Raw genomic sequence first — 14668 nt, forward strand, 5'->3', positions numbered from 1 at the left:
CCTAAATAAATTATCTATAGTGATCTATAAGTAGGTTGACAGAATATCCATTAAATTGTATAGTGCAAAACATTTTCATTCTACAGAACATTGAACATAACTTACCAATAATTTATACAGTATAATTATTATTCGTGATAGTAAATACTCACATTATACGGAATATTCTACATAGGTATTATTAAAATTTAGTCCAAAAGTTTAAATAATTAAATTTTTTTTAATTATAGATAAATTGTTTAAATTAAAACAAATTGAAATAAACATAAGGTGTATATTGAACTATGGTGATTTATTATATTATTTATTGATCTAAGATTATTTAATTTATTACTTAAGTTTATAACGTTCATCTTTAAGTATATTAGGCGATAGTTTAGTTTCTATATTCAAGATTTGAATTGTTATAGGATCTACATTCGATATTTTTACAAAGCTATAAGAGTAAATTTTCACTTAGCTCAGAAGTAATTGTAAAAAAACTAACAAATTTTTCATAGAATGATAAAGACTTAATATTTTTATTTAATTTTCTATTTTCGTATATATTTATCAATGTATATAATTTATTATTAATAAGTATGTAGTTTAAATAATTATAATATATGGATCACAATTTAAAAAAAAAATTAGGGTACTTATGTATTTTGATAAAAAGTGCCTATTTATATACAATATTTAAATAATAATTTAAAAATTATAAGTAATTGTAATAAAGAAAATGGCATTATCAAGACGCTAGAACTTACTGTAGGTTTAAGATCATTTAAAATATGAATATAAGATTCATACTGCGGTGCTATTGGCGTTTGGTGTTCCTTTAATTGCTTAATGGTTTCCAATTTCTCTGTATCTGCCTGTATGTGATACAAATATATTTTTATTATTGATTAAATGATAAATAGTTATGTATAATATATATCAAAAATTAACTGATATTCTATAGTTATGTATTTAGATTATTTACTTAACCGGAAACATAGGATCAGCAAAATCATCAAATGGTCCATACATAGAGAAAACTGGTGGTAATAAATTATTGTTTAGCTTGGATCTTCGTCCAAAAGTCATATCCATGTTTATTAATAATGAGGTCATTTCATTTTTTGAAATTGAAGATATATTTGGTTTTGCTAATATCTATAAATATAAAATATATTAAGTTTGGTTTGTGTCCTATATTATATTCTAATTAAATTTAAGTAAAATGTAGGTAAAGGCATTCGATCTTTTAATTTGAAATCTAGCTAGGTAAAGGTATGCAAATAATAAAAGTATGTATATACAAAGATTTTTAAATTTATATTATATACCTAATATAACTAAGAATTATACTTCGGAAATTAATATAATACATATTTATCAATGATAAATTATCATAATGAATAAAGAAAATTACATATTTACAAATTATTTAAAGTATTAAATGTAAATAAATATCTATGCTTAACATTATTATATATCCTGCAGTAGATATTAATGTGGCCTTCATTTAAATTTCAAAACCATCAATTAATTGTGTAGTAGAACCAGTACGAACATACCAGTTTTTATAAACGGTTGGACACCCCTGATTTATATAGTATCAAGTATCAACTACATAATAAAGATTTAAATATTTTATTTCTTACCATTTTCAGTAGTTAGTTGTACTATACTATGGTCGCTCGTAGGCAATTTATCGGGAGTGGGGAGATAACAAAATCAAATACCAAAAAAGTAAATTAAAACGAAAGATTATTTTATGCAAATTAAAAAATAATTAGATTTTAAAAATATAAGTTAGTTAGTAGTTATTCTTCATTATCGAAAAAAAACTTAAGTTTTCGTAGTTGTACAATCGCGATTAATGGCTTTTGTTAAAACTATATAGAGAAGCGAATCTCCGTTATTTAAAACTTATGGGTTTCTATAATATACGATAATAAAATTGTCTTGTAAACATATAAAGTTATATTTTTAATCTTTTACTTTATTTTAATAAAGGCAATATTTTATATTTTTTAAGTTAATAATTATGATATTTATTAATTGCTTATAAATGTTTAACCTATACAAACTTACATGTCCAAAGTAAGACCATGACAATGGACAATCAACTGAAATACGATTTTTTCGATTGCAAACAGTTGAAAAATTATGTACATCAAAGTTGTTTGGTAAGTTTAATGGTGATCTTAAAATATCTAAAAATAAGTATAATAATATTATTTAAGTAGTAAAGTTATGTCTTAAATATAAATATAATCAAATAATCTTATTAAAATATTTAAAATCTTTTATATTTACCTAAATATTGATTTATATGAAGAGTATTGATAAATGCTACATCTCCACCTCCTTCAATAATACATCTAAGTGTTTGAGTTTCAATCCACATTCCGTTTTTATTACTATCTTCAGGTAAGATATCTAAAAATTAAAAGTTATTTTTTTACTTACTACTAGTAGATTAATGTATTACATTTATACTTAACCATCAAAATCACATTCTGCTATTACGTTTTGATTTGAACTCAATATTGCACAACTTTCTTTGAAAAAGTTTTTTATTGTATTATTATTCGGAAATAAATCAATATTTTCTAGTTTAAGTGTGATTAAAAATGAATTCCAAACTAAAAATTAAAGTTATTATTCATATAAAAAAAAATTAATATTTAATTAGCTATATTAAATTTGTTGATACATTTTTGTGATTATGGAAAACACTTTTTATATAGTTTGAAGTATTTATAACTTAAATTAAAAAAAAAAAAATGATAATATTGTTTAGAAGTAGAATAATTTTAACTAATCGCAATTTTATTGTGTAATGTTCGAATGCTGAATAATACGTTTTTTTTTTATTAACGTGCATTTAATTTTTATTAAATGAGAACAAGTATTGTTGAAAAAAAAACTACGGTAGATTGATGACATCTATAATTTATTAAAAATTATAAATATCGAATATCGATAAATATGCAATAAAATTTATTTTTCAATAATTTGGCTTTAAGTATTAAGCTACTATATATTATTATTTATTAATGTGAAAGTTAATACAATTTGAATACAAAAAAACTAATTTTTAACAATAATCATGCTCCATGATTAAAAATATAACAATCCCTATCGTAATTAATTTGCTTAGCTTTATTTTTATTTTTAAATCATTTTTATTACTTGTTTATTATAATATAAATAATATAAATTATTAAATAAATTACATTTTTTGTAAAATTGTATAGAGTTATAAATATTCCAAAATATAGAAAATATTTTTGATATCACAAAAATTGACTAAAAAAATGATGTATCATTTGTGTATATTTTAAAATAAATAATTAAAAAAAAAATATTGTTTGAATTATATGAGTTTTTGTTTTACCATAACCATCATACGAAGGAAAGCAGGCTTTTTTGCCTTTTAGCTGTTGAAGATCTCCGGCTACATTTTTCGTCAACATAATCGCGCTCATTTTTCTATATAAATGGTGATAAAGTGAAGTTGCATAAAGTATTGGTTTTGATATACCATAGTTTCTACAATTTGAATAATTCATTTTAGAATTAATTTTTAGTTTTAATAACATTTTGCATATTTGTACCTCTTAAAAAAGCAATTTTATCAGCATCTAATACCATCATATCTACTTCTCCATCTTTTAATTTTTTCCCACAATTTGGAGAAAGTATGCAATTTAATTTTGGCTGTATACCATAACTTATTGATATATCCGAGAGTGCTTGACATTTTTTTAAGGCTGTTATTGTTTCAATACACATAGAATATCCACGATCTTTGCACAACCGTCCTTTTTCTTCAGCTTTTATATAACCAGGAGCTGAAAAAATGTATTCTTTTGGACTTCTAATGATATTAGATGAAATAGGTTCAGAATAGTATAGAAGTAAATTGTTTAAAGCCCACTGCCATGATGTTGCGTTTTTTAATTCTTTAGCTGTGTTTACGTAGTTAATCATTCTTTGTATATTTAATGATGTTGAACTAGAAATAATTTTATAATTGTTTTTATGAATGCAAAGATTGTTTGTTTCATACATCGTATTTATATTTACTTTCTTGTAACCACGGCCGGCCAAGGTCGAGATACCCAAATGCATGGATTAGGAGTTTCCATTGATTGTAAAGTTCCATCAGGACATAGAAAACTTATTTTACTGCAAGCATTTGTACTGTCACCCTTTAGTGTAAATAAATGCACGCATGTAGTTTTCAACATATAATCATTAAAATCACATATACTTACTTTAAAATGTATTCTAACATCGGATAGTCTGGCCCAACTAATATCTCCAAAACAATCACTTAAACATTGTAATGCTCCCTGTCTACCCCAAAATTGATCATTAATGTTGCATTTTGACGGGTTCTTACAATTTGCGCATAGATTTGGATATTTTTCTTCTGTTCGCGTACATTTAAAATTAAACCCATTATATATGGAATAATAAAATTTATGATTACCTACTTAGTATAATATCCATATCAGGATCTGGATCCCATTGACCTGGTTTGCAAGACTCGTCAAAAAATTGAGAAAGTGATTTTAATTGATTTTCTATTAGGCTTAATTGTGGATCGCATTTTTGTGGAACAATAATTCGTTCAAAATACTAGAATGAATATTAATGTATAATATATAATAAAATATTATATATCAATGTGAAATATATAATTTTAGATATTTGAAGTAATCAAATACAGTTATTATAAGCTTCAAATTAAAAATAAGTAATCAACTTATTTTAATTTTTGTAATTTCAGATAATTTATTTATAATATTGTATTCTTATTAAAACTTAATGTTATTAATAATGATTTGTATATTGTATTTATATAATGCTTATAATAAAAATACTTTATTGATCTATTAAGCTATGCCGCTATGGTAAGTAAAACTAGCTTTGATTTGATATAACATATATATTAGTTGTTATTAACTATTGATGTATAAAATCTGAAAGTGATTCAGATTTAATATACTAGTATAGTATGATATATATATTTTTTAAATACCCTATAGTTTTTAAACTGTTTATATTTTTATTTATTTTTATTAATATGAAATTATAAAATTATAATAATATAATTTGTATAATTTACTATATAAGTTACTAGTTCTTATATTTATTTATTTGTATATATATATTTTTTATTTGATTTAACATATATTCTTATAAAATGATATTTATAATATTATACTTTAATATAATATTTATTTATAGGTATAATTTATTAATTAACTTACTTGTGATATTAAATTAGACCAACCATTTCCTGGTTCTCCTTTATAAAATCCTGGATGACACAAACGCTTACCTTTTAAATCGTTTAAGTTCTTAATGCCAGCATCTTCATTGATTAACACTACCATGTTATAATCAAATTTTTCTAAAAAAAGAATATACAATTTACATTTAAATATTAAATTAATATGTATAATGTTATTATATAAATAATTTTCATTCGTTTTAGTTCATACTTTATGTTGAATATTATTAATATTTAAAATTATAACTTTTAGACTTTAAGTATATTTTAAGAATATAATAAAACATGTGATTTATTTTATGTTTTATTGTTCCTTAAGCTTCACACATCCCTTCTACATTCAAAAAACCACATTCTTATCCCAACGACCCAATATATAAAATATTTTATATCTCATATTATCTTACTTCAATCATACAAACTATATATTTTTTTTATTTTTGTATATAGCTTATATTTTCCAAATAATATTTAATACAATATTTTGACTGTCGAAATTCATTGCCAAATAAAGCTTGAATAATAAAAAAAATTGATTTATATTTTATATATTATCTCATTATTTTAGATATTAAATAATAAATACGTCATCATGGACACAATTCTAATAATTTACTTTTTAAATTCTAAATGAAGAAATTAACTATGAATGTAAATATTTGTTTTAATATATTAATAAAATATAAAATACAAATATGATTTTTCTTTTTCTAAAAACTCTAAAGAAAAAATTCTCCAATATCACAAAAATGTGTAAACAATTTTGTTGTTAAAAAATAATTTTGATATAAATGTTATTGAAGATGTCTATACTTGATTAAAAAGCTTGAGTTCTTATAATAATTTAAAAATATCGATAATACACAAAATATACGTAAATGATAATCATTTTTTTTATGATAGATTATATTTAAAAAAAAAATTTGTTAAATTCTTGATATTATTAATTTAATTTTAATAGTTATTTTAAACATTTAATAAAGTAAAGGTTCCTTATTATGAATTATACTTGATAAATATTAAAATTCTTAAAATACATATGCACAATTTTTTATAAACATTTCAGGTCCAAATCTTGAGAAAAATTACATATTTAAACAAAAAATAACAATTTTAGTTTTTTTTATAAATAAAAATATTGTTTGTAAAAATTTGAAACTTCGTCAAAACGTATATTAATATTTAAAATTAAACGAAAATTACCTAGATACCACCTAATTAATAAAATAATTTCATTGTTGTAACGCATACCTAACATGATGACGATATTAACAAACACTATATTTTTATAATTCATAAAATATTTGATACATTTTTTGATGTCTTTCCTTTATCACTCAATTTCTTTGAAGTTAAAAATCAACTAGTACATTTATAATCTATTGATGCGTATTGTCATGATGTAATATAACGACGTGTAATAGGAATATTAAACAAATTGTGTCCTAAAATATTGTGTGTATTATAAGAATTAAACCGATGGTTTATCTTATTTTATAAACATAATTTAAGTACGTGATTTAATTTTTTGAATATTTTTTGATTACCTATTAAAATAATTTTTTTCAATAACTTTTTTTAGAAAATTATTCAATTACGTATTCTAAGTATATTTTATTTAATTATTCGAATGGTTAAAAGTTTTGAATACTTATCCTTATAATACCGGAATTCTTATTACCCACATACATTTTTGTCATTAAATATGTATTTTAAGTGTTAGTTGTCAAACATATAAATATCGTATATATTTTATAAATCAAATTAATTATATAAATATAAATAATGAATAATGTACCATTTTCAAATAAACGAATTTCATTCGTAATGCTTAAATAGTCATTCCACTGCGTTGCATATGATATTTCTTCTGCTTGAAACACTCCAAAATCTGCTTCTCCATTAAGAATTTTTCTTAGACAATGCAATCTACAAATTATTAACTTACTGTATTATAAGGTCGGGAAATAACGAATTAAAAAGTTAAAGTTAAGTTACTTTTACCAAAATTAGATGACGAATTTTTTTTTTTTTAGAAATAATTTTTAACTAAAAATTTTTTTCCCCATGATATGCAGTAATTTATGAGATAATTAATTTTATTATTACCTTAAGTTAATATTTTCTTGATATAAACGTCATGAATTTAAAATATACTTAGTTCTGTAATAATCGGAAATATCAAATATTATTTATAAATTATTATAATATTAAATGTGTTCTAATAGGCACCCACTGAATTCTTCCGTAGAAGTGTTTTGTAACATTTCTGAATAACTAGTATTAAATTATGAAAGTACTTGTAGTTATTAATTTTAATATAAACATTTTTTTAAATAGTAGAACTTATGTTATATTATTTTGTTATTTGTTAAGCTATAAAAAAGTATAGTTTTAAATTTTATTTTAAAGAAAAAGATTTTTACCAAGTTAAATTACTTTATTTCTATTTAATTTGTAACTTTTACAAGTTAAAGAAAATTCAATTTTAACTTTAAATTTAACTTAACTTAATGAGTTAAAATCATTAGTTAATTTGTCCAGTCTTGTTATATTATACATTTTGTTGTAACAAACTGGAATTGTCAGAAATGGTCAACCTCTGACAATCTAACACAGTGGTGCCCAACCCGCAGCCCGCGAAGGTATTTTGTGTTGCCCGTCACAAATTTAAAAATCAGTTTTTTTTCATATGTTGATATACTGATCATTGTACTTTTTTATTTCGTAGTCCGTTCAAAGATGATTGTTTACCAAAGTGGCACACCGAACAAAAAAGGTTGGGCATCATTGGACTCTAACATATAATTGATAATTAAAAAAAAACAATTTAAAACAATTTTTTCCACCAAACTACGGATAAAATGCAAACATTTATTTGTATATGTATATAATAAAAAGAAAATATATGAATATTACTTGGCTTAGGCGTGCCGATATTTAAATTTTCCCCGATAATTGGCCTTGTATTGATTTTTGTTGCTAAATTGATTCATTTGGTTGATATTTTTCTATAATTCACCCATTATTTATACTAGAAAGTATATTATGTGTAAATATTGGTCATTTATGCAAGAAGCTCAGCGTGACTTAAAATTTAAAAGTATATTTAAAAAATTATTAAATTATTTTTATCAGTGCAACTTGAAATAGTAAATACTGACCTAAATTAAATGTTAGTTTTCATAAAAAATGTCAATGACCAAACTTACTTAAGTTAATGAGAAATAAAAATTCACCTTTAAATTAATAGTTATTGCAATGATACATGTATTATAATTTTTTTTTACGAATTATTGATTAAAAAGCAATCATAACTTTAAGTTTCTATCAAAAAGTCATTCATTAAAATGTATATTATTTTGTATGATTTATATAATTTGAATGGTACTTACTTATCAGTTGCGAATACACATTCGACTTGACTAGATTTATCTACACTTAAGGGAGGACAATGATCTCGTGTTTTGTCATTACCCCTGTTACTCATAATTACACAAATTTTGTCTAAAATCATTTACATTTTGAAAAGTTAAATAATTATTTGTCCTAGAAAATATAAACCAATATTTTTAAATTTATAAAACTTACATTTCACATTAGCATTAGTAAGAACTAAAAAAATAAATATCCACAGTAAATTTAAAACAATATTCATTGTTTAATTTGAAAAGAAAAATACACCTATTAAATATTTAAAAATGTTTTCACTGCTGTTAATCACATTTTAGTAATAAGCTACTAATGCCAATATTTATAAATATATACGTACCATTGACATTATAATATATAAATATATATTATGTATCAATGGTAAAACGATGTGTCTGTGTTTATGGTTAACACGCTACTAAATAAAATATTAAGATTAGATAAAAGCCGGGCGTATAACTAAGTCATAACTAGTATATTTATAATATCCATATGTTTAGTGTAACATTGCGCATGGACAGTATACAGTTGGTTGAATTTATTTGGTTTCTCGTTTGCCTTGGTAAGCAATATCAGCTGCTGTCTGTATAATATGGGATAGTACCTACATAATGGAAAATGGGTTGGACAACACGAATAATTATACTAACGTATTTGAACTGTTGTTCATGATTCATGGTAACATTATGCGTATTTTTGCAAGTTTAGGCATGGAATATCAATTATTAATGTGTATTATCTACGATATTTTGTAATTATTATTCAAAGCGTTTTTCGGTTTTATTTTATTGTTTAAATTATTTATAACTCACAGGTAGGCGATAGGTCATGTCATATATTCATATTATGTTATTTAAGAAAATATTATATAAGTGATTAGTATAAATGATTTTAAAACAAAACATATTAAATATGCACTTAATAAAACATCTGAAAAATATGTTTTACCTTCACCATTAGTAAAATGGTTTGTTATACATTTTTTAAATATATTTATAAAATATTCTATGATTGGTTATAGATTTTATTTTGATTATATGTCATAAATACGCACAATATTTACAAACGTATACAAAAATGTAAAATATTTTTTAGATATAAATTTCATATATATATATATATATATAATAATGCAATAATTTTGCTTTAGACATGTTTATTTTAAATACCTGTATATGTCATAACTATCTATAGAAATTATGTCTGTATATTATCTAATCTCTGAGACATCAGTTTACAATTTTGACTTTAGTTCTATTTCATATAATTATTGAAATACTACTAATAAATGTAATGTTTCAAACTTTAAAAATAATTTGTTTTGCATACGCATACATATTAAAGAATCATGTATCCTCAAAAATGTATAAAACAAATCATAACATTTTTTTAAAAGATTATATTGATTTTAAATCAATGAAATATAAAAAAAAAAAATTATATATTGCTTATTATTGGTTATTTTATTTTATTGAATTGTTTAATATATAAGTAGGTATACTATAAATTATAATAAATGAACATATTTTTTTGAAACTTCATAATGGGTACCTACTTATATAAAATAATATTTTTTTTAAAATAAGGTTATCTATAACAATAAATCATAACTAGTTTTAATATTGTTACGATCTGAAAATTATAATTAACATAAATTTTAAATGAGTTTCTATGTAATTAATCTTTTTATTAATCACATTTGAAGTATATGTATATTTTAGTATATTTTATGTTATTAGTAAAATCAATTTTGTAAAAATATTTTATTAATATTATATTCGTGTAATAAAGATTTTTAATATGACCTTGTCATTATATTATGTATATATATATATATATAAATTATTCAAATAATTGCAATTATGTTAACACGTTTCTACTACATGTATAAATATTTAACAAATTAAAAAAATTAGGGTTTCTATAATATTATGTTGGTAATAAAGAGAACAAAGTATTAATTATTTACTATTACTTTTTTGTGTGAATACTTCTGGTAATCTGGTATAATAGAATCGTGTAAAATGTAATAATAACTTAAATAACACATTAAATTACCTACGTAAGTAAAAACAAACATTTTTGAAGCAAAATAACTTAAATGCAATAACATTATGATATGTAGGCAATAGGTATGATATAATAATATACTATCATAGAAGGACTGTTATCATTTATATTTTTTATATTCAATTCATTTAAAGTATAAAAAAAATAAAATATTATAATATAATAAGTAATAACCATTGCATGTGCAAGTAAAGAATTACTTAGTTTAGTATAATAAAAATTCTGAGATATTATTATAAACTACATTAAGTTAAAACCAGTTTGTGAGATTAAAATTAGAATAATTATATGATTTTATAATATAGTAGTATAGTACATCCATGCATACATATTACTAAAAATTAAAAATAAATAAATTTATTTTAATTATAACTATAATTATTATTTATTGAAAAAATATATAAAAGTTTTCAATACTTTTATAATTTTTATAAAACCGTATAATATTAAGAACAATTTTCGAAGGTAATAGTTATAATATTTTTTGATCGAATATCGTTGCTATAATATTGTTATAATATTTCAATATTGAATTTTACTTGAAAATTATTATTAAATCTTCAAATTCAACGTTTAATATAAAGATTGTTAATTTATTTGTAAATAGTTCTTACAATTTTTTTTTTTTTGTGAAAATCTAGTTACATTAATATTTATCTTATTAAATAAAACAAAATACATTTAATTTATTTAGTATTAAGCATGTAGATAGTTGTGAATATAAGTATTTTATTGGAAATTCAAATAATAATTTACATAGAATATGAAAATATATTATCAGATGTTACTAACATTTGCGTGATATAATGTAATTAAAAATTTTATTTTAATTAAACTTATTGTTTTTAGTCATTAAACAATATTAATAAATTAAAATAGTTACACATGACATAACTTTAAAATTGTTAAATACTTTAAAAAAGAGATAGATCATATGGTCATATGGTTACTATTAAAGGAAAAAATATTACTTTTATATCATATTCAGGGAGATCAACTTTATTATTATTTTTATGTAAAAGCCAACAAAAAATTTAAATCGTTATAGATGTCAAGGTTAGATAACAAATTTATTCCATTTTAAATAAAATTAAACATATGATTGCTGTATATATATATATATATATATATATATATATATATATATATTATTATCTATATAATTTTCAAAAAGTAATGTATAACGATGTAATCTAATTTTTTTTTTAAATATGTTGGTTAATATACTTAGTGGTGTTCAATAATACCAGAATCGGGTTCAGAGCGAAGATCTAAGGAGGGGTTTCATTTGAATACTAAATAATAACTAAAATATTTATCTTGAAGATTATAAATGTTTTATTCCCTATAATATAAATTAAAATTCACCATTGAGCTTATATTAAATTATAATTTAGAAAATAAAAATTAATATAAGTTAGGTATTATAATAATAATAATAATATGTATTTTTATTCATTACTTTATTATTACTTAAAATATTTTGAGATCAGTGGGCTTCATCAAGTCAAACTCATGTGAAGGTTCAGAGATCTACGTGACAAACAAATTTCTAAAATTAATGTTGTATAATAATAAAAAAAAAAAAAATTAGAATTCATTTTTATTCGGAGACAAAATTAAGATAATAATAAGAAAAGAGAAAAGAATATAAGATGAGAATGATAACATTGATAATAATATGGTATAATTTTTTTCACGTTATAACCACGCCATATCTACGCATTAATATGCTTCTTAAATAAAGGCAATATAACGTGTTTGCTAAATAGCTGGACATTCAATTGTAAATTCAAATCACCACGAAATCTAAATTCTTTAAATTTTTTTACATTTGTGAAGTTGGCCCACCCACTTTGAAGTTGTGACTCAAAATCTTCACCAATAGTTTACAAATTAATTGCGAGAATTTGTGAGTTTTCCATTTATGAGCTACAAATAAAACAAAAATGAGTGGGCCAAATTCACGTAGCTTACCCATGTCACTATAAAATGTCGAAATATATACCAAGAGATGCGTCATGATTTGCGAGAATTTTTGAGCTAAATTTCAAAATTTGGTTTTATAAATTATTTTGCAGATATTATAAGTTATTTTAAACATAAAATACTCACTTGAAATAATTTTTTTATTTATTTGTTTAATTTAAAATAATTTTGATTGAAATTCATTAACATTAATGCAATATTTACATACAAATATTAAAAAAATCATTTTCTAATCAACATATATTAACGAAAAAATCTGTGTGAGGTTTTCATTGTCTAAAATGAGAGAAAACAATGGGATTCCCAATATTTGGTTTCTACGTATTGTATTATCACATTCATATTGTGCGGCGTAATGTATAGGCAATAGAGGTACATTTCTGAGCATTTTTAATTGTTAATTTGATATAATATGATGTTACGTGTGTGTATTTATCGTATTGTGTTATAAACATAAAGAATATAAATTCAAAAATTAGAATATTTTTATATTTTTTTTTTAGAATTGTTTTTTTATTTACTTTTTAGTTCATAATAATAATTTTAAAACACTGTGAATTAGGTTATAATACAATATTGTGATATACACTGTGAATTATATTTTAAAAGTTTATATATCCACGTAGTTACAGTTGGTTATAAGTAAATGTAAACTTTGAGGGTATAGGCAATTTAGTCAACTTAAGTTAAAATCATAAACAAATAAATAAACATTAAATTAAAATTATGCTAATATTATATTATGTTACAATAAATAATTTTTAATGGAAAAATTTAATATTTATATTCAAAGTTAATATGACATTTACAGTAACTGCCTTTTTTGTGCTAATAGAAATTGGATAACTATTGTCTATTTCTATAGACTTTTGAATATTATAAATTCTCTAATGGTATTTAAATACACTCAATCCACACACTTTTGTTTTAGTGGAAAGGGTAGGTAAATGAGTGTACAGAAATCTTTAAAAATAAACGATACTGAGTAATAGAAAGATAAATTAGGAACATGTTCGTTATAGAATGATTTTGTTCATACAATTTTTTATGGCAGTTGTAAAAAATTAATTTATTATAAATCAACTATTTTATAGTCTTGATAAATATATTAAATTTTGACATTAAATTAGTGACTTAAAATAGAAATAGATTATATAAATACCGAGTAAAAATGAACTCGGTATTTGTATAATCTATTTCTTATTATCAAGAATATTTAATTCAAAGTATAATTGTTTCACAAAAATATTATAATGCTTATATTAGTTATTCAGTTTAAAATCATATGTCATTTAATCTTAACTAAAATATTTGATTACAAAATAATACTATATTATTGAAAATATATTTTAAGCATGGTATATTTTGATTGCTGTAGCCTCTTAATAACTTAAAAAAAAAAAAAATAATAGTTTTTTAACTTAATTAGGTATATTATTAAATATGGATAAATACCATTGTCTTAAAATGTTTAAATTAAAACAGTCATAAAAAATTGAATAATTTTAAATTAAAATGGTTTTTTTAATATTTGATATAAAACATTAAAACATCTTGTATTAAATTTTCAAACCTTAGGTCAAAGTTGAAAATCGAAGCATTATATCGAATACTTATCTTGTACGTGATATAAATAAAAAAATAACATATTGTAAAATCAATACATTTATTGCTCAGAATTAAAAACTAAAATTATATAACTCATATAACTCGTTATTTTGACTAAATTTTGATGAACCCGAGTTATATAACTCGAATAATACTTACCTCGAAGTGATTTTTTCTCTCTTCAACTTCAAGTTATGGCAACTCGACTGTATTAGGCACAATATCATAAATTACTATAATTAGCTAATATGCATAATCTAACGATGCAATAAAATTTGATTTTTTTTT

General features: G+C 21.4%; 1 protein-coding gene across 1 annotated transcript; it reads right to left on the reverse strand.

Annotated features, from left to right (window-relative positions):
- Positions 1 to 596: 596 nt before the first annotated feature.
- Positions 597 to 9115, reverse strand: LOC113557015 (transferrin-like). The gene is made up of 14 exons (XM_026962286.1): positions 8873 to 9115; positions 8677 to 8788; positions 7080 to 7210; positions 5259 to 5401; positions 4479 to 4623; positions 4257 to 4414; positions 4066 to 4190; positions 3595 to 3994; positions 3374 to 3530; positions 2478 to 2618; positions 2290 to 2412; positions 2065 to 2186; positions 973 to 1140; positions 597 to 857 (listed from the first exon to the last, which is right to left on the reverse strand). Exons 1-14 carry the CDS (start codon positions 8937 to 8939, stop codon positions 666 to 668), a joined length of 2184 nt encoding a protein of 727 aa, XP_026818087.1. The 5' UTR covers positions 8940 to 9115; the 3' UTR covers positions 597 to 665.
- Positions 9116 to 14668: the final 5553 nt, after the last annotated feature.

Source organism: Rhopalosiphum maidis, chromosome 1 (assembly GCF_003676215.2).
Source record: "Rhopalosiphum maidis isolate BTI-1 chromosome 1, ASM367621v3, whole genome shotgun sequence".
Lineage (NCBI taxonomy): Eukaryota > Metazoa > Arthropoda > Insecta > Hemiptera > Aphididae > Rhopalosiphum > Rhopalosiphum maidis.

What these genes read in the sequence shown, in the direction of transcription:
- LOC113557015 (XM_026962286.1), bottom strand. Translation starts at nt 8,939, where the DNA reads ATGAATATTGTTTTAAATTTACTGTGGATATTTATTTTTTTAGTTCTT. An exon ending in TGTGTATTCGCAACTGATAA is followed by an intron (nt 7,211 to 8,676) that starts GTAAGTACCATT and finishes AATAATTTGTAG; the next exon opens with ATTGCATTGTCTAAGAAAAA. An exon ending in AGCAGAATGTGATTTTGATG is followed by an intron (nt 2,413 to 2,477) that starts GTTAAGTATAAA and finishes TTTAATTTTTAG; the next exon opens with ATATCTTACCTGAAGATAGT.